This window comes from Echiichthys vipera, assembly GCF_963691815.1.
Source record: "Echiichthys vipera genome assembly, chromosome: 8".
Taxonomy (NCBI): Eukaryota; Metazoa; Chordata; class Actinopteri; order Perciformes; family Trachinidae; genus Echiichthys; species Echiichthys vipera.
The window spans coordinates 17,835,365-17,853,182 of NC_139833.1; the positions used below are offsets into that span (position 1 = coordinate 17,835,365).

Sequence of the window (17,818 nt, forward strand, 5' to 3'; positions counted from 1 at the left end):
GTACTGCCTCGCCACCACTGGCACCTTGAGCTGCAGTCTTCTGCTGGGCCTATTTATTCAGCCATTGGATCACTGATTCTTTTTTCTCTTCTCCACCTCTTCTCACGTCGCCTTGCACTCTTTCTTACTCCTACGTCATATGCATATGTCTCTAATATTATAGATAGGACTGGATCAGAATATTCGAATATTCGTTCGTTGGGTAGGTTTTTCATTTTTGGTATCTAGATATTGTTTTTTTCACTTATATAAGTAATATAAATATATAATCTATTTTGAGTGCTTGATGTAAGCTATCAATAAAGGCCAACTGTAAAATAATGTATGGAAATTAAAAAAAAACTCTGATCCTGGTTGGTGCATAACGCATATTTGAATGTTTGCACTTCATAAGCACCGAATATTAAAATATTGGAAAATGGTATTTGGAACTAGCATCGTGAGAACATCCTGATCTCGCGAGCTCCATTGTATTTAACTCGCAGATCAGTCTGGTTACGTGCCATGGAAAATATTTGGAGCTGTTTGCCATGCGAACGTCCAGTCAGCGTTGGTTTTGAGGCAGCTTTAAGTTTAACAAAACGCATGCAAATCCGACCTGATCTAGACACATTTTCAGACAGTAGCTCTAATTCTGTAGCAGTAGCTCTAATTCAGTTCACTACCGCTAACACTTTTTTCTCTTGCATCCTTCTGTTAGAATATGGACTTGGCACCTGAAAATGTGCCTTTTATCTGTAAATTCACATTACACAAACGGAAAATATCCTTTACCGACATGTTGTTTACTTTCCGAATTTTGGCTCAATGTTTTGTTCGTACTTCATACGCTTCGTTGTTCTGATTGGTTGATTTGGCCTGTACCATAGGTAGTGATAGACAGACAGATGGTTTATCCAGTCAGCAACCAGTATTTTCGCCCCTTCCCAAAAGATCGCCAAATAAGAGTTACCAGATGGATATGCTGAGAAAATGAGAATCATGCGAATCAATCCATCTGGCGGAGTCAGGTTAATTTGGGATAGAACAACTATGTATTTCCTATCTCTCACCTCCTTTCTATCAGTTTCTGCATTTGCTCTGCATTAGCACCAATTCCTTGTTATTCACTCTCCTGGTATGCTCTTTGCTGTCAGAGGTGGTGCACACTGTCTACACCATCACAGATATCTACAGCTGTGAGGTGAACACACGTGGTGTCGTCCTTCAGTGAGCGTTGATGTGCTGATGTGTTGATGTTGTCAGAATTGAGGGGTGGTCACAAATATGGTCAAAGTCTTAGGGGACGATTGATACTCTGGATAAGCCTGTGCTGGGACTGTCAGCAGTTGGGCATGGCTGCTTAGTGAGTTGTTATGATTGGCCCCATCCATTCCCAGAATGTGTTTTGATTGGCCGTGATACAAGAATCCTGTGTCTCGAGTTGAGACGGAGTGCAGGATTTGTAGTAAGTGGGGAATATTACAGACCATACATCTTGATAAAAGAGGAGATTTCATCATGCCCATGAGTCTCCGTGATCAGCTATATTGTCTCCACATAAACACAGCTCTCTAATAGAGTGTGAGTGGGAAATATTACAATAGATCTATCTTGATAAAGTTGTACCCTTTCACAACATGCTTCATAACATGCAGCCACTCCTGGCCCCTCATAAACACTGCACCCTGGTGGCTGTATAACAGCAGAGTGTGAGGCGCGTAGGCTAAAACCCAGTTGCTGTCAAGTACTTTATCCACTAGAATACAGCACCTCCTCCATTTACCCCCTTTAGCTTTAGTGCCAGATCAGATAAGCATAGGCCATATTTCCAACATTTGTTTTGACTCTTCGCCCTGACACTGTGGTCTCTTCTTTTAGTGCCTGTGCTGTGTGGATGTTGTCTGGCTGGCCCTAAGCTGCTCTGACTCCTGCGCAGTGGGCCAAATATGTATCAGATGTGTCTGTTTTGAATGGAATTATCTCCTTCTGAAGGGAGTCTCAATTTTAAGGAAGTGTTCAAACAGTATGTGGGAATGCGCATACTGTACAAGATGTCTGTGTGCTCAGATCACCATACCAATAAGAGAATATGTTGACCTCACATTTCTTATTAGATTAACGGTAGGTGTGCCTCCGTCTCCTGAATCACTACACACTTACAGCCAGGAGAGATGAGAACAAAAAACATGTTGATGATGCAGTTACTTTGCTAATGTTCTCATTAAGACCCTGACCCCACTCAAAATTACACCAGAAAATATAACCCTATTTGTCATAGTATGATATGTGTGGGCACTTTTTAAAGGGAGTTTGATAATAGGACACTAATGATTTGGCCGTCTGCTCTACCAACATAACTCTTTTCGAGACTGAATGACAGGCTTTTTGGAAACACAACCTAAGTCGTCTTCACAAGGTATTTGTTTTACTGTGCTGTTTTTCAAGGGAAGAACACAAATAGGGAATATTTCCCCATGCTGTAGCTCTTTGTGACAACATCTTTTTAAATAATGTGCTAATATGTATCCATTTGTGTAACTCAGTCCTTCCTTGTCTTTTTTTGTGTTTCTTTAGACCCATTCAGAGGCTGAACGGCTAACACTTTTGACAGCCAACAAAGGAGATGCAGAGAAGACCTTGGGAGGGCTGTTAGAATGGCTGAGGTTGGACAGAAACAGAACTGCTTTCTACAGAGAGATGATCCATGTTTACCTGCAACTGTGCAGCTCCAGGGCACCTTTTAATGATGCCTCATTTGGTCCTCTTGAATAACTCTTGGCCTACACTGAAAAAGGCCCTCCTTTGTGATTTACAACTCAGTCTGTCCATGTTCCCCTTCCCTTGACCTCTCTGCTGCCATGCGGTTAGCCCGATGAGGCTCAGAGAGCCCCTCCTTGTGTGTCTGTAAGGCCTCCTCCCCACTCTATGGAGGCTGAGCCCAGCCGTCCGGCTGATGGGGACCGCTCTGGAAGGCAAGAGCAGCAGCATGTGGCAGCTGAATCCTCTCTAGGATCTTGTCCACCTCAGCAGCCCCAGCAGCCTCCTAATCCTCGCCCTGTACATAGAACCTTGGGCCGCCTGCAAAATCGCCAACCCAAACGTACTGACCTTCTGCTTCGGTTACAGCAGCAGCAAGCAGTAGCATGGCAGCAATCAGACGTCCCAGGTCCTTCAGGAGGCAGCTTCTTCTCTTCAACTTCCGCATCAACCTCATCCCTCCCATCTACTTCCTCCACCCGGGTTGAGCATGGTCATGGGGTCCCATCTCAGCCCAGCCTAGAGGGCTTAGAAGGGGTAAGCTCACCCAGAAAAGGGGAGAAGAAACCCCAAAAACCAGGGAAATATGTGTGCACTTACTGTGGCCGTCCATGTGCCAAGCCAAGTGTTCTTCAGAAACACATTCGCTCCCATACAGGAGAAAGACCCTATCCTTGTGTCCCCTGTGGCTTTTCTTTCAAGACCAAGAGCAACCTGTACAAGCACCGCAAGTCCCATGCCCATCGCATTAAAGCGGGCCTGGCATCCAATCGCGATGAGCCTAGTTTGAGTGGACCAGAGGGCAGTGGTGTTGGAGAAGACCCTGAGGAACACACAGAGGGAGAAAGCACTGAGTCTGAAGAAGAGACGGGTCAACACAGAAAATCCTCCCCTAAGGAGATGTCGGGCCAGCAGAGGAAAGGTAATAAGGAGCCGCTGGGAGGCTCGGATGTGAGCCAGAGGCCTGAAGACTCCCAGGCCGTCAAGCAAAGGCTGGCACTGAGACTTAGTGAAAGGAAACGTGGCCCGATGGCTTCTCCAGATGACCCTCCTTCCTCCCTCTCCACCTCATCTTCCTCCGTAGGCCCTGGCAGTAAGGGTAGCACAGAGTCTGGCTACTTCTCTGGGTCAGGCAGCACAGACCTGTCCCAAGTTAGCCCTCCCAGTGCCAGTGCCAAAACCTATGCAGAAATTATTCTAGGGAAATACGGAAGGATGGGAGGGCAACAGCGCAGTCCCCATCAGCAGCAGTATCCTCATTCTTCACATTCCTCATCCTCAGGAACAGAGGAGAAGGGCATCCCCTTTGCTGTACCCAAAACCCAAGTAATAGAACACATTACCAAGCTTATCACTATCAATGAGGCAGTAGTGGACACCAGTGAGATTGACAGTGTGAAGCCCCGACGCTCCTCTCTGTCCAGAAAGAGCAGCATGGAGTCACCTAAATTTACCAGCCCGAAAGATCCCTACACATTCGATCCCCCTGGCCCCAGTGGTTTGAAGCACCTCCACAATCCTGAAGCAGATCCATCAGGTACCCAGGAGCTGTCAGCGGTGCCTCTGCTTAGAAGCCACTCAATGCCGTCATCTAGCAGCCAAGAAGAGGCCTCCACATCTGGCACCATTTCTCCCAGAGGTTACCGTCTCTGCCAGTCATTCGATGAGCAGCAAGCGGTGGTAGCAGAGATGAGGGTTGGCCATACCCAGCGTATGCTGAGGCGCCAACCTGCCATCGAAGTTCCACTGGGAGCTGAGGTAATGCTGGAGGAGGCTAGCCCCACTTCCTCCTCCTCAGTCAGAGGCGCTGAACGAGCCAGGCAGCCACAGCAACAACAACTAAAGAGTCAGAACCTGTTTGAATGCGAAGCATGTGGGGATCTCTTCCAATACAGTGAAGGCTACGAGGCACACAGAGGCATATGCCCGGGACAGCAAACCCTGGAACAAGAGAGCGGGGAAGCAAGTAAAACATGCAGGGAGGACCGCCCCCAGATGATGATGCACTATAAATTCCGAGCACTGGCCATGGCGGTGAGGAAGAGGAGGAAAGAGGAAAGTCTGGAGGAAGATCCTCCCAGCCCTGGATCTGGAGCCATGTCAAGCAGTTCTGCAGGCCTCATTCCTGAACCAAGTAGACCAGAGCACAGTGAGGCCCTTTCAGGTTGGTATCCAGATCAAATTATAATATTATCTTGTGGGAACAATATGTTTCTTTTCTCTCTCACCTTTTTATCCTTTTTTACCATCTAAGAATCCTGAGTAGCTAAGGAAAATACATAGAATAATACGCCAATATCTGCATATGCATTATTAATGTAAGGTGAATAAAACACAAAGGAAAAAATACTGTGAAATTATACTACAGATAAAGGGAGAAAGTGTAAAAGCAATTAAACTTAATTAAAAAGCAGTTAACTAATACAATATAATGGTATCATTATTTTGGTTTGTTTCCAGGTGTTTCTTTACAGAATGAGCCAAAACAACATCAGCAGCAGCATGACAGGAAGGGTGTGTCTGTCATCCAACACACAAGCTCTTTTGAGAAGCAGGAGAGTATATCCATGGAGAGTCAGGAACCAGACCTCAGAGAGAGTCAGCAAACGCAACAACCCGAGCCAAAACCATCACCCTCTACATCTCGCCTCATCCGCCAGTCAAACATCCAAGTGCCAGAGATTCTTGTTACAGTGGAGCCTGATGCTGACATGCCGTCTGTGTCGTCGCCAGTGGCGACATTCTCATCCAAGGTACATGATTATTCAAAGTATCATTTGGTTATATATTTTTCTACATTTTATACTCATTTGATTGTCTCAGCCCGGCTTCTGTCCAAAGCAAGAAACAACTGTAAGAATCCTTATTTGAACCAGAAACCTAGATTTCATTGCTCTGATAAAAGCATGATAAAGTCAAGTAAAACACCTGGCAATAAGGAGAGGTTTTGTTACTGACTGCTCTGTTGTTCCACTGCCACTAAAGCTACCTGATGTCTCTTAACGAAATGCTCTCTGGTTAACCAATGTTGCCAATTCCTCAGTAAGGAAAGTAGCTATTGGCTGTCCTAAAAGTTGCTAAAAGTAGCTAAATGACGTCATTGCCTAATTTGCCAGTGATGGTAATGCGGCCATCACTTCTCAAAATAACTTCATTACTTTAATGCTTTGTCTAGACCCACATTACATAAATAGATTTTGTCCTGTATTGGTAAATGTTAGAATATCAAATTTAATCAAAAGACTGTTATGTTATTTACATCCCGTCCTGGCTTATAAGCGGCGGGATGAAAATAAAAGTTATGTAAATAACTATGCACATGCGCAATTCACTTGCAGTCTGGACGAGGAGTGGCGTGGGTCTGTCTCCTCTCTGCTCTGACTTTAGCTTGGAATGCTGCGCGAGGCTACTGTAAGACTGACCGCTTGTGATTGAGGGGCTCTCGGCAGCCCCCCGCAGCTCTGTGAGGCAAGAAATTGCAGAGCGATATGTGCTTTCACGTCAGAGTCTCCAAACACCACAAAAGTCTCTGATAACACCAGTTGCTTTTGACATCAAAGTTCCAAAGAGGATCTGGATAGTCGACAGATTTAGCGAGAAAGTCGCCAAGTTAGCAACACTGCTGGTAAGCAATGAAGCAGTGTCAAGTTATATTTGTAGGGCTTTTATTGTGAAAGGTAAGAACAAAGTAGTGTAGCTGAAATGCGTTGCTGCAGACAATGTGGAAGGAAAAATAGTGTGCCGCCTTTGTTCAAACTACGAAGCCTCTGTTTAATTATTCATACACTGTCCTCTTGCTTTTGCTGGGATTTCATACCCGGAGGCAGACAGAATTGGGAACCAATTCAAACACTGGTGGAGTCATTTTTCTATAGCCAGTAAATTGTGCAATAAACATTTAGTACATAATGATGAGTTAAATGGAAAGGTTATCACTTTAACTTCTAACATCCTAAGAAGCATTTTGTGCAGGTTAGCAATTAATATAAGGGATATTATGTTAAATTGTTATAATGCTCACCTGCACAAAATGTTTCTTAGGACATCATCTTAAACAAAATGTTAGATGAGTAAACTCTTTATCTGTTCTTTAGGAGTCAGAGAGAGTGGAGGAGTTCCAGTGGCCTCAGCGTAGCCAGACTCTATCCCAGCTCCCTGCAGAGAAGCTACCACCAAAGAAGAAAAGACTCCGCCTTGCAGAAGCAGCCCAGTCCTCTGGGGAGTCTAGCTTTGAGTCTGTGTCCCTGACACGCAGCCCCAGTCAAGAGAGCAACATCTCCCACACTTCAAGCCTTTCTGCTTCTTTTGATGACACAGCAAGATCAGAGCCTGCCGTCTGGGCCTCCACAAGCCAAAGCTCCCAGATGTTGATGGTGCCATCTGCCTCCCACCAACACCACCAAAGCCACAAGGAGATGAGGCGTTCTGCCTCAGAGCAGACCCCAGCTCGCACCCATCAAACAGAGCAGGTCTCAGAGACTAGAAGTAAGTCATTTGACTATGGGTCCCTGTCCACTCAGCAGTCTGTATCATCCTGGAAAGAGAGGAGAAAGTGTCTGCTTGTGAAGCACGCCACCTTAGGGGAACCTGAGCAGGAGGAGGGGGCTAGCATGAATCAGCTGTCCAGAGCAGAGAGTCCAAAGCCTGGGCCTTCTCACTCTATCCATACCCCTCTCTACTCAACAGAGGCAAGCTCCCGGTTACGGCTGGAGGCCACAGGAAAAACCTTGCAGCTGTTACAGCCACAAATATTCCTGCCCTCTCAGGATATGCTCCCTTTGCAGCAAGAATTTCCTGCGGTAACACTATCGCAGCTACTCCCCGTCACCACAGCCGTCTCTGAAGTACTGTCCACCCAAATCATCCACAGAGCCTGGCCACCAATACAGATGCTCCCAACGCAGATTCACATGGCCGAACGGGTCGGGATACCATTCCATCAGATTCCTGCTCTAGTTCCTATCCACTTCTCTTCCAGGACTAGAGCTAGTCAGGCTCTGTACTTGCCTTTTCCTCCAAGACTTACTGCACATGTTGCCTCCCCTCCCACTACAGAGAGCAGACCCTCCATCTCTTCCATGTCTGCAGCCCTTACAAATCCATCCCTCATAAGAATCTCTTACCACCACCCACAACCGGTCATCGCCACATGCCTGGCGCAGCTTACGCAAGTAGGTGGAACCACAAGGTCCCTTGTGGTGCCAGTGCGCCTTCAGACCCATATACCTACCTATGCCAGTGCCATGTACACCACCCTGTCCCAGATCCTGGCCTCCACCCGATCACAGGAACCCATTTCTTGCACAGCTATGGTCATCATGGGCCAGGTGGAGCGGGACAAGCTGCAAAGGTCCTACTTGAAGGTCCCCTTCCCGGACTTCAAGAGCCTTCTTCCCCTGTCTCTGCCTACGGAGTTGGTCTCAGGATCTGGGGAGGGATATGGTCCACTGGGGGCTGGAGGAAGTAAACGCATGCTTTCTCCTGCAGCCAGTCTGGAGCTCAGCACAGAGGCCCAGCGTCACCAGAAAAGGGTAAAAGAGGAGGAGGAAGGGGAGCAACATAAGGCAGGAGATGAGGAGGGGGAGGAGGAGGAGGAGGAGGAGGAGCGGGAGGAGAAGGAGGATGCAGCAGAACAGAAGGTAAGACAGGAAGAGGAAAGTAAAGACACTGGAATAAAACTGGAAGAGGGGGAGAAGAAACAGCCAGGGAGGGCAGAGGTGACAACTGTGAAAGTGGAGGGGGAGCAGGAGCAAGTACCAAGGAAACATATAAGGGAGGAAAAGGAGGAGGAGGAGAAGGAGGAGGAGGAGTCTACTGTACAGACAGGTGAAAAAAATGAGGAGGTGCCTGTTGTGGAAGAGGGGGTTGAAAGACCAGCCGTCCCTTCATTCCCCACCCTCAACACCTCCACCTCAGTCAACTGGTGCTACCTGAACTATGTAAAACCAAACCCGTCAGCCCTGAGGGACCCCTGCAGCTCAGTTTATTCTACCTGGAGCGTCAGTGCTCACAACCCCAACTTGCCAGGCCTCAGCACTAAGGTGGCGTTGTCTCTACTATGCTCCAAACAGAAGCACAGCTCAGAGACGTACACCATGGCCATGGCCCCGACCCCGGCCAAAAGCAAATTGGCCCCTGCCACTAGCAGGACCCCACGTGTGTCAGAGGTAAACATAATCACAATATACACTAACTGTATTCGTTTGTAAATGCTGACCACTCTGTTAAAGTTAGTTTAAGTTGTTTTGAATTTTTTCTATGTGTGTCTTGAGTGTAGGTACATGCCACCCCACCCAGCCCCCTCACTAAAGTAATGGAGCAGCAGCAGCATGACAAGGACGAGAATAAAGAGATGAGAGAAGAGGAAGAACCCTCCACCTCCAAACAGAGCGAACCCCCCCGCATTCGCATCTTCGAGGGCGGGTAAGAACTACAAGAGAGGGGCCGTTGGAATACACATCTTTTCAATTCAAGATTCAATATTTGTGAATAATCGCAGTGCCTCATTAAACAAGTAATCTCCTCTTCTGTCACAAACTGATGCCTGATGGCAGCAGAACAGCAACTACGGAGAACTGACAAGGGTGCACAGAGAATTACAGTAACAGATGGGAGGCAACGGAATCTGCAGGGACTTCATTGTACCTGCAGCCAATCTTTTTCCTCTTATTGCTGGCATGAATGTCTGTTTTAGAAATGTTAATGTGGAAAGAGAGCTGTGTGTGTGTGTGTGTGTGTGTGTGTGTGTGTGTGTGCGTGTGCGTGTGTGTTTGTGTGTGTGTAGGGAAAAGGTTGTCTCCAACTTCACTTTGTGAGACTCTCATTAATACCTGTTTTTAACGCCATGGTTGCATAAGTTACTGAGACACAGAAGAACATTATGAAGTAATCTGCAAGCTATCAGTATTCTAATCACGATTGTCATGTTTGCGTGCACTGCATGCATTTGTTTGTCTTCAAACCCCTATTCATTTCTACACTTCAGTGCCTTCAAATATTTACATATTTGTGCTTCCCATAAATGTCTGAGTGTGCCTTTTTTGCAGAGCGGCCTGTTCTTTCCCAGGTTTACTGCGTTTACACCAGAATAATTTCACCAGATGTGTCACCATTGAAGCAATAGCAGTAAAATATAAATTGTTCCCAGTTCCAGGGAACACGCTGCTTTTCGCTTTGATCGGAATGGAAAATATTTTAGTGATATATTAGGTAGGAGATAGAAGAGATTTTTAGGAACGTTTTCTTCTTGCTTACATAAGTGTGTGCGCATGTATGTCGACACTTGCACATTTAAGGTTTTGTGCTAATGTGCACACAGATTGAGTGTGAGGAGTTGTCTGCCAAACAGTAGATAAGACACTAATTACCAGTCTTTATCATTTGCAGCCACACATGACACACATTCAGGAAGAGCATTTCAACCATCAACAGCCTACAGCTCTCTCCATTTTTCACGCCCTCTGTTTCCATCACACCAACTCTTGTGTTCAGCCTGCCTGTGTCACTCTGGTAGCTCTTCCAAGTTTTACTTACCTGCCTATGATGTTATCTTCATTCCCTCCCAACCTCCCCCTGTGTCCTCTCTGTGTGTACCTGCGCTCCTATGTTTTCTCAGCACAGCTCCTCACTATTGAACACAGCAGAATGTTTTGTACCCTGACTCTGTTAAGACTCATTATCCCTATCTCGCTTTTTATCAACCCTTTGAAACCACGACTGTGTGCCACGCATTTTATCCTGGAGAACAAGCAGCACTTTTTTTTTAATGAATATGCGTCATTCAGCTTTGAAATCATTTCATAAATCCATTTAAGGAAGAGGAGTGCGGGGCACATAGCTAAAGAAACAGATATTGGATCAAGGCTGCTTTGTCCTCCTGTCTTAGCAATTAAGCAAGCATAGCCGCTCCTTCTTGGTGGCAGCAAAAGTCTGCGCTACATCAGCTTTAATCCCTCCTAGTGAGCAGAAGATGAACTGTCTCCTTGTTAAAACATTTAGATTGATTTCCACGGTGTAAGTGGGTAACATTGTAGATTTGTCGTGACACTTTAACCACAGTGGTGAATTGGGCATAGCCATTCCTGTGAGGGGAGTTTACAGCATTTGTCAAAAGGATTAGTTGTGTCAAAAACATTTCTGGTCAAATGTAGCTTAAAGTATGTTCCAGTACTTGCAGTATTTCATTTCACTTGTGATCAGTTGTCGCTGCGTTGAAATTCAGTTGCCTTTATCAATCAATCACACACTGGTTGAAAGCAGTGTTCCCTCCGCCGATCTGCCGCGGCCTGCGTGAAGCTACAGCACAAGCAGGGGCAGATTGTCGGTTGAGTTTTTAGAGAGACGTGCTGCAGATTTAATGCTCATATGTGTGAAGTGCAACTTCTGCCTTGTTTTTCCTGAGATGTAGGTGGATATTTTTAGCATTGGAAAAGGAATACATGCCAGTAAACAGTAGCTAGCTCCTGAATGAAAACAACATAATGCCACTGCTGAGACTATTTTACAGTTGTGTAACAATTTGTCATGATGCGGTTGGTTCTGTACAACAGGCAGCATTCACAGCCTAGGTTCTTGTAGATGTGGTGCATATCCTGTAATTAAACACAGTCAACACACATTGGATGCTTACAATTCATCTCTTCATGAGTGGTAAGAGCAGTTTTTCATAGAGGACAATTCATTCAGATGTCAAATGTCTGTGGTCCACTGTGTCCACAGATAGCCTTTTGGTAAACATCAAGATTGCATATAAACAATGTTTTTATAGACTAGAGCTAAATGTGTTGCTTGATTTTTATATATACTGTCTATTTTAGTTTGTTGGCTATAGCCAGGCTTCCCTTCCTTCTCTTTAGCTGCTGCTGTTGTTGGCAGGGCCACCCGATTTCTACAGTATGTGCCCACTGGGTGTAGTGCAGGGAGCAGCTGAGGGACTCAGTTTTGATGGGGCTTCCCCAACCCGCCTCCATAAAGAAAGCCTTGTTTCCCAGTATTCCTTGTGTGTGTGTGTGTGTGTGTGTGTGTGTGTGTGTGTGTGTGTGTGTGTGTGTGTGTGTGTGTGTGTGTGTGTGTGTGTGTGTGTGTGTGTGTGTGTGTGTGTGTGTGTGTGTGTGTGTGTGTGTGTGTGTGTGTGTGTGTGTGTGTGTGTGTGTGTGTGCTGCTTGCATGTGTGCATTATTTGCGCTTTACTCAAACCCACATTCATCGTTATTTAAGCTGCACTAATCAATATTTCTGTCTAAGAACAATGGGACCCCTTGTAGTGGAGAAACAGCAGAAAATGATCACCTAGCCGCAGTTCCCTTCAGCTCGGAGAGCATTGATTTTCAGCTGTTTTCAGGGGCAAAGCTCTATGAAACAACTGTATGCTACCTGCCCAGCACCAAGGCTATGGAAACAGGCAAGGACACCAATCAAAGATAGCAGGGCTTTGGAGGTGTGACACATGCGCAGTGGAACTGGAGCTGCGCTGTTCACTTTCTATGATAGTGCGCTACCTTTTGGGCATCATGGCAATTACAGCCCAGATTTGACTGCGCATGTGTCATCCTCCCAAAGCACCCAAAGCACCACCATCTTTGATTGGTGACTTGGCCTCTTTTATACTAGTCTTGCCCAGCACCAAATGGCAGGAAGGCAAAATAAGAAACTAGCAGTTGAACACAGTTAAGCATTTAGCAGCTGAAGGGTCATATATTTTCTAAGGAGTTGGAGACCAAAATAAAGCTGGAGAATCAATATAGGACGTAAAGTCCCCATTCACTCAAAAACAATAACATCGTAGCAGATATTGTATGTGTCACAACTGCTAACACTGTGTCTATCACTGCCAAATATATGCTAACAAGCTAACAAACAACATAAAGATGCTAACTAAATAACCATTCTGACAGATCTGCTAGTCACTGATTTTGGTGGCCAGCAGGTTCCTCATCTGAGTCTGGAGACTCAAACATGTATGGCTGGGTCTTTCTGATGTTTCCTCTAACAGAGAAAATAGACCGGATGCAAAACTATCTCTGTAGATTGCGGAGCTCCGCGACCAGCTCACATGGCTCTTTCACCCGTCAACTAGCAGTAGCAGTGGGTGGAACAGAGGCAAAAATCCAGAATTTCTCAATAAGGGAGAAAAGTAGATGTGCTTCCAGCCCCTTTTCAGAGTTTTGTTTTTATTTTATTTTTTTTATCTGGGATAGCCATGCTAAACTAAAAATGAATCATGGCAAATAATTTTTCCATCCTTTAAATGGTAGCCTATCTGGATTGGGCCTTAAAATTCACCTTGTGGTCAGAAACACAACCCAAATGACTGTTTGAAAACAAATTCACCGTAACAATTAATGCTGTTTTCAGCTTGTTCCATTGCCCTTAAGTGACCAAAAATCCTTAATGCAACGTTTAAATGCAATTCACGTAAATTGAATTAAATGTAGGCTAAATTTCACTACGGGTGGTTAAAGAACACGCTTTGTGTTTGTGCATTAATCTGTCAAATGTATTTATTGTTTAAAAGTAACCTTAACTTGATCTTTTGTGGTTTATTTTTGTGTGTGTGTGTCTCTCTCAGGTATAGGTCCAATGAAGAATATGTATATGTGAGAGGTCGTGGCCGGGGCAAGTACATATGTGGAGAGTGTGGCATCCGCTGTAAGAAGCCTAGCATGCTGAAAAAGCACATCCGAACGCACACTGATGTCCGTCCATATGTTTGCAAACACTGCAACTTTGCCTTCAAAACCAAAGGTGAGGAGACTATAAACTAATTTACTGAAAACATGATATGTATTGCTATTCTTTCCATAATATCATAGCCATCTACTTAATGACATTGTTGAAAAGTCCTTATTTTCCTTGCCTTGTGTGAGTCGTGGGCAATTTTAATGTGCTTTTTTTGTTCCTTCCTAGGGAACCTTACTAAACACATGAAATCAAAGGCTCATGGGAAAAAATGCCAGACAATGGGAGTATCTGAGTCATCACTTGACGAGCCAGAGAGCGAGGAAACAGGTACTTAGAGGGGATGGGGAAGCAACTTGCATATTTTCTATCCGCCGTAGAGACATATTGGTACACAGCTGGATGAACTTCTGTCTCTTGTAGCTGCTCTGCACTATCAGCTTATGCAACATCATGTTCTATTCTCCTCCCTTTGGCCTTGCATAAGAAATATGAAAGAGTAGTGGATAAATGAATGAAGAACACAGAGAACACTACAGTCTCCTTATGTGGTTGCGATAGTCTTGCGAGTTTACCTTGTTGTCAAGGATGTGTTGCTGGCGCAGAACAATACACATTCCAGCACTGACGTCTGCCTCAGAGCCAACTACCTCACGATCGTCCTCTGCTACCCCTCTACTCGCCACCTCCTTCTTGCTGACAGGCGACACTCATCACAGCCAAGGACGCGCCATTTAAACTGTCTTTTCATTCACAAGGCTGTTGAGATAGTTTGTGAATAGAGGCACGGTGCTATTCAATAAAATCCGGTCTTTTCATTCTCTATTTATTTAGTCTATTTATAACATGGGCTTGATGGGTAGTGGGTGAGGTTTGTCAGAAATATACAGTTAGCTGTCCTAACCCTTTGTGCTTGTTCTTGATAACTGTTCTCTTAATGTGTTTTTTTTTTTGTGAAGATTTTGTCACAAGTTCGTACATTCTGTACAGGAGTTTTAAAGTGTACAACGTGGATGTAAAGGGATATCATTTTACAGATGTGTACGATTTTGCTGTGTCTTCACAAACAGCAGGAAGTGAGGAACGCGTGTGTGGCTCAGAAGAAAGGGTGGAGCATCAGTTTTCTGACGTGGAAGAGTCTGAGGACGATGACGATGACGACAACGATGATGAGGAGGAGGAGGAGGAAGAGGAGTCTGCATCCCATGATGATCTACCGTCCTCCTGTTCGTCAGACACCCACCCATCAACAGGAGGGCATTCCAGCGGCAGTAGGCGCTCTCAGCAGGGCACTCCTGATCCCGAGCCTCTGGGCCCCAGTCCGAGGGGAGTTTGGCCCGGCAGACGAGCCGCATCTCCAGGCAGCAGGAGAGCACTGTTCTCCCGGCGGGGCTGGAAGGCGTCACCGAGAGCCTTCTCCCCCAGCAGCGAGAGCTGTTCCCCCAGTCGCAGCCTCTCCCCCCGTTTGGAGCTGTCCTCGCCAATCCGAAGCCTCTCCCCCCGGGCGGACCTGTCCTCGCCCATTCGAAGCCTCTCCCCCAGGACGGAGCTGTCCTCGCCCATCCGAAGCCTCTCCCCTAGGACGGAGCTGTCCTCACCCAGCCGACACATCTCACCTTCCCCGGAGAGAGGACCATCTCCCATCAGACCCCTATCTCCTCTTCGTCCCATTTTGCCCAGCTGCTACCGGTCATCACAAACACGGACCTCTCCCTCGCCGCTCGGCTTTCAGCACAGGACCCCTGGATGCCTGCCATGGGAGAGCCCTGGCACAAAGGGTAGTCATGACAAACCGGTGAGTCTTTTTCTAAATATAAATTGAGCAACAGCAAGCACAATGTATTTTATCTGCACTTTCCTCCCAAGAAGACCTCAGTAGCAGTGCCCTGTTCACTGTCAGAGCAAGTCCAGTAAATGTAATGATGAAGTCTTTGCTCCCTCTACAGGTGAAGAGGGGTATAGCAGCAGAAGGGCCAACATGGCCAGAAACCAGTTTGTTTCCACCCGCGTTCCGTCTTCCCACCTGTGAGGGTTATCCCGGCCACCAAACAGTAGACAACATCTTCAGCCATCTTCCCATGCACTCCCAACAAGCCAAGGTCCCCTATCTTATGATTCCCATTGGAGGGATCCAAATGGTACAGGCCAGACCCAGGTCTCACCCTACCACCCCCTCGTCCCCAACGTCTCCCCCAGTGGAAGGGCCGTCACTGGCCAGATTTGAATCATACTGGGGCGGGACCCCCAGAACTCAAGGGCTTAGGACTCCTGGAGACCACTGGTCGGAGCACCAGACAGCAGGAACCAGCCAGTCAGGGCGGTGCGTTCTCAGCACAGCACTAACATGTTCCAAACCAGAGTTGGAGACCACGGACTCAAAGCAATATGGCAGCTCCCATAGCTCGGCCCAAACCCGCAGGCCTGCTACTGAGACCACCAAACACTGCGTTAGAGACAGTTCAAGAGCACCCCTCAGTCTAGCAGCCCCCGTAGGCTCGCATGTCATTCGACAGCAGTCAGAGGGGCAGGAGCCACCATCTGCTGGTGATCTGGTGGAGGGAGGAGCTAAAGGAGGCAGAACAGACCAGAGCACTTAACAGTGTCTACACCTTGATGCGTCATGCATCCCATTTTGCTTTATTGGTTGCTACAGTAGTCTTGTTTTTTTTATTGCTTCATTTTTATACAGTTTTCAATACTATTGTTAACATAAATGTCTGTTCTTTGGCAATATTCAGGTTTGTTATGAAAAATGCACTTTTTTCTTTGTGAAAATAATGTCTATATATATAAATTATATGAATATATCCCTCCTGTATCTCTACTGATACTGGTAATCTTAATGTTTGTTTAAATATATGTTAAAGAAATATGAATAAATTTGTAAATGACCAAAATCTTTAATCAAAAATAATTCCATTTTTTTGTCCAAAATTTGTCCAGTATTACTCAAATTGTAGTTACTTGTGCCTTTTCTGTCCAGATTTGTGTTTGGAGATGTACAGTACAGATAGACAAAGAGAAGAGCTGTGAATTTTTTTATCCACATTTTTTTGTGTTGTTCAGGAGGGTTAATATTTGGTGTTTTGATTGTTTCTGTTCTAAAGGCCATCGCTTTAATGCCAGGTTAACAGAGGGCAGCATTGTGGTGGTATTGAAGGAGCAGCAGAAGCTTGTCAAAGGAAATGCACTGAAGTTCTATTTTTTATTACAAAAGATTTTAGATTAGAATATATCTCTGTACAGAGAAGAGCACTCCTTATTTATTGTTATTTGATGACAATGATCATTGTTTCAAGGTTGTTTTTTAATTTTTTTTTATTGGAAAAAGGATGTTTTTTGTTAAATCTGTGTCTTTTTAATGATGTTCATGTGACTTGAATTGGTGACGGAGATGAAGAGGGATTGCGTTTGACTGGTACCGGAGGATTAAGTGCCCTGCAGATTTCACACACAGCAAACTTTCTAGTCATTGAAGAAATAAAAAATGCACCAGACTCCCTCAAGGTTGTGCTTTTTCTTCCATTTGACCATGTTATGAGTATCATGCTTTTGTTCAAGTAGAGTTTATACCGTAATTATTCTTTATCACAGCATGGGAGGTTTAGGACAAATCGTTGTAAACGTTTAATGATTTCCTCGTGTTATCAACCACATTGGATCGGTTTTCCACAAGAGATCAGTGAAGTTGGAACGTGGACAAAGAAAACATCAAAACTACTTCATAAACCTCTACGATAGGGTTCAACTGGATCAGAGGTTGCTTTTGGAAGAACACAAGAAGGTGTTCTGGGTGTGTCACAAAGAATAAACAGCTTTGTGGTAGCTGTAGTTGTGGTGCAGCTCGTTGCATGGTTGTTTGTGGTACTTTGTCACAACTTAGTATTGGTATTTTGCAGTCTTGGCTCCTACTTTGGTGGTAGTTTGTGATAAATGTATATATGGTTGTACGTTGCAGCCCCACACATGATAACATGTGAGCTATGACCCTTTTCAAATGTGTGTCAAGTGTGTGTTTTATGTCAAAATGTTTGCAGATTTTCTTTAAATGTAAAAATGATCAAAAGGCTCAAGCCACAGAGATATGCACACAGCCTGTAATCAGAAACTGCATTCAAACAAGCAACCAGGACTTCCATACGGTTGTGATGTCACTGTCAATATACTATATATATATATATATATATATATATATATATATATATATATATACTATAGCGTTTCAGAGGGAGCGGGAATACAGGTATATTCAGAAAAAAAATTTGATTTTTGAGCATTAAGACATGTTCGAGCAAAAACACAAAATATAACCATGAACCTGAAAACGAGCATATGTCCCCTTCAAATCTCTGTGGAGAGATAACAAAAAGAATATTAAGACAAAGATGCAACTACAGGTGGA

General features: G+C 45.2%; 1 protein-coding gene across 4 annotated transcripts in view; it reads left to right on the top strand.

Moving 5' to 3' along the window:
- The window catches only part of hivep3b (HIVEP zinc finger 3b), a 41,308-nt gene extending 24,455 nt beyond the window's left edge, over positions 1-16,853 (top strand). For 3 of the 4 annotated variants that reach the window (XM_083918290.1, XM_083918292.1, XM_083918291.1), the window contains 8 exons: positions 2,557-4,903; positions 5,200-5,492; positions 6,834-8,906; positions 9,017-9,162; positions 13,307-13,482; positions 13,645-13,746; positions 14,487-15,211; positions 15,363-16,853. In XM_083918290.1, coding sequence (XP_083774416.1) covers positions 2,908-4,903; positions 5,200-5,492; positions 6,834-8,906; positions 9,017-9,162; positions 13,307-13,482; positions 13,645-13,746; positions 14,487-15,211; positions 15,363-16,013 — 6,162 coding nt within the window. In that variant the 5' untranslated portion in view covers positions 2,557-2,907 and the 3' untranslated portion in view covers positions 16,014-16,853. The remainder of the gene's footprint in view (positions 1-2,556; positions 4,904-5,199; positions 5,493-6,833; positions 8,907-9,016; positions 9,163-13,306; positions 13,483-13,644; positions 13,747-14,486; positions 15,212-15,362) is intronic. The other variant, XM_083918293.1, reaches the window with a different exon arrangement.
- Positions 16,854-17,818: the final 965 nt, after the last annotated feature.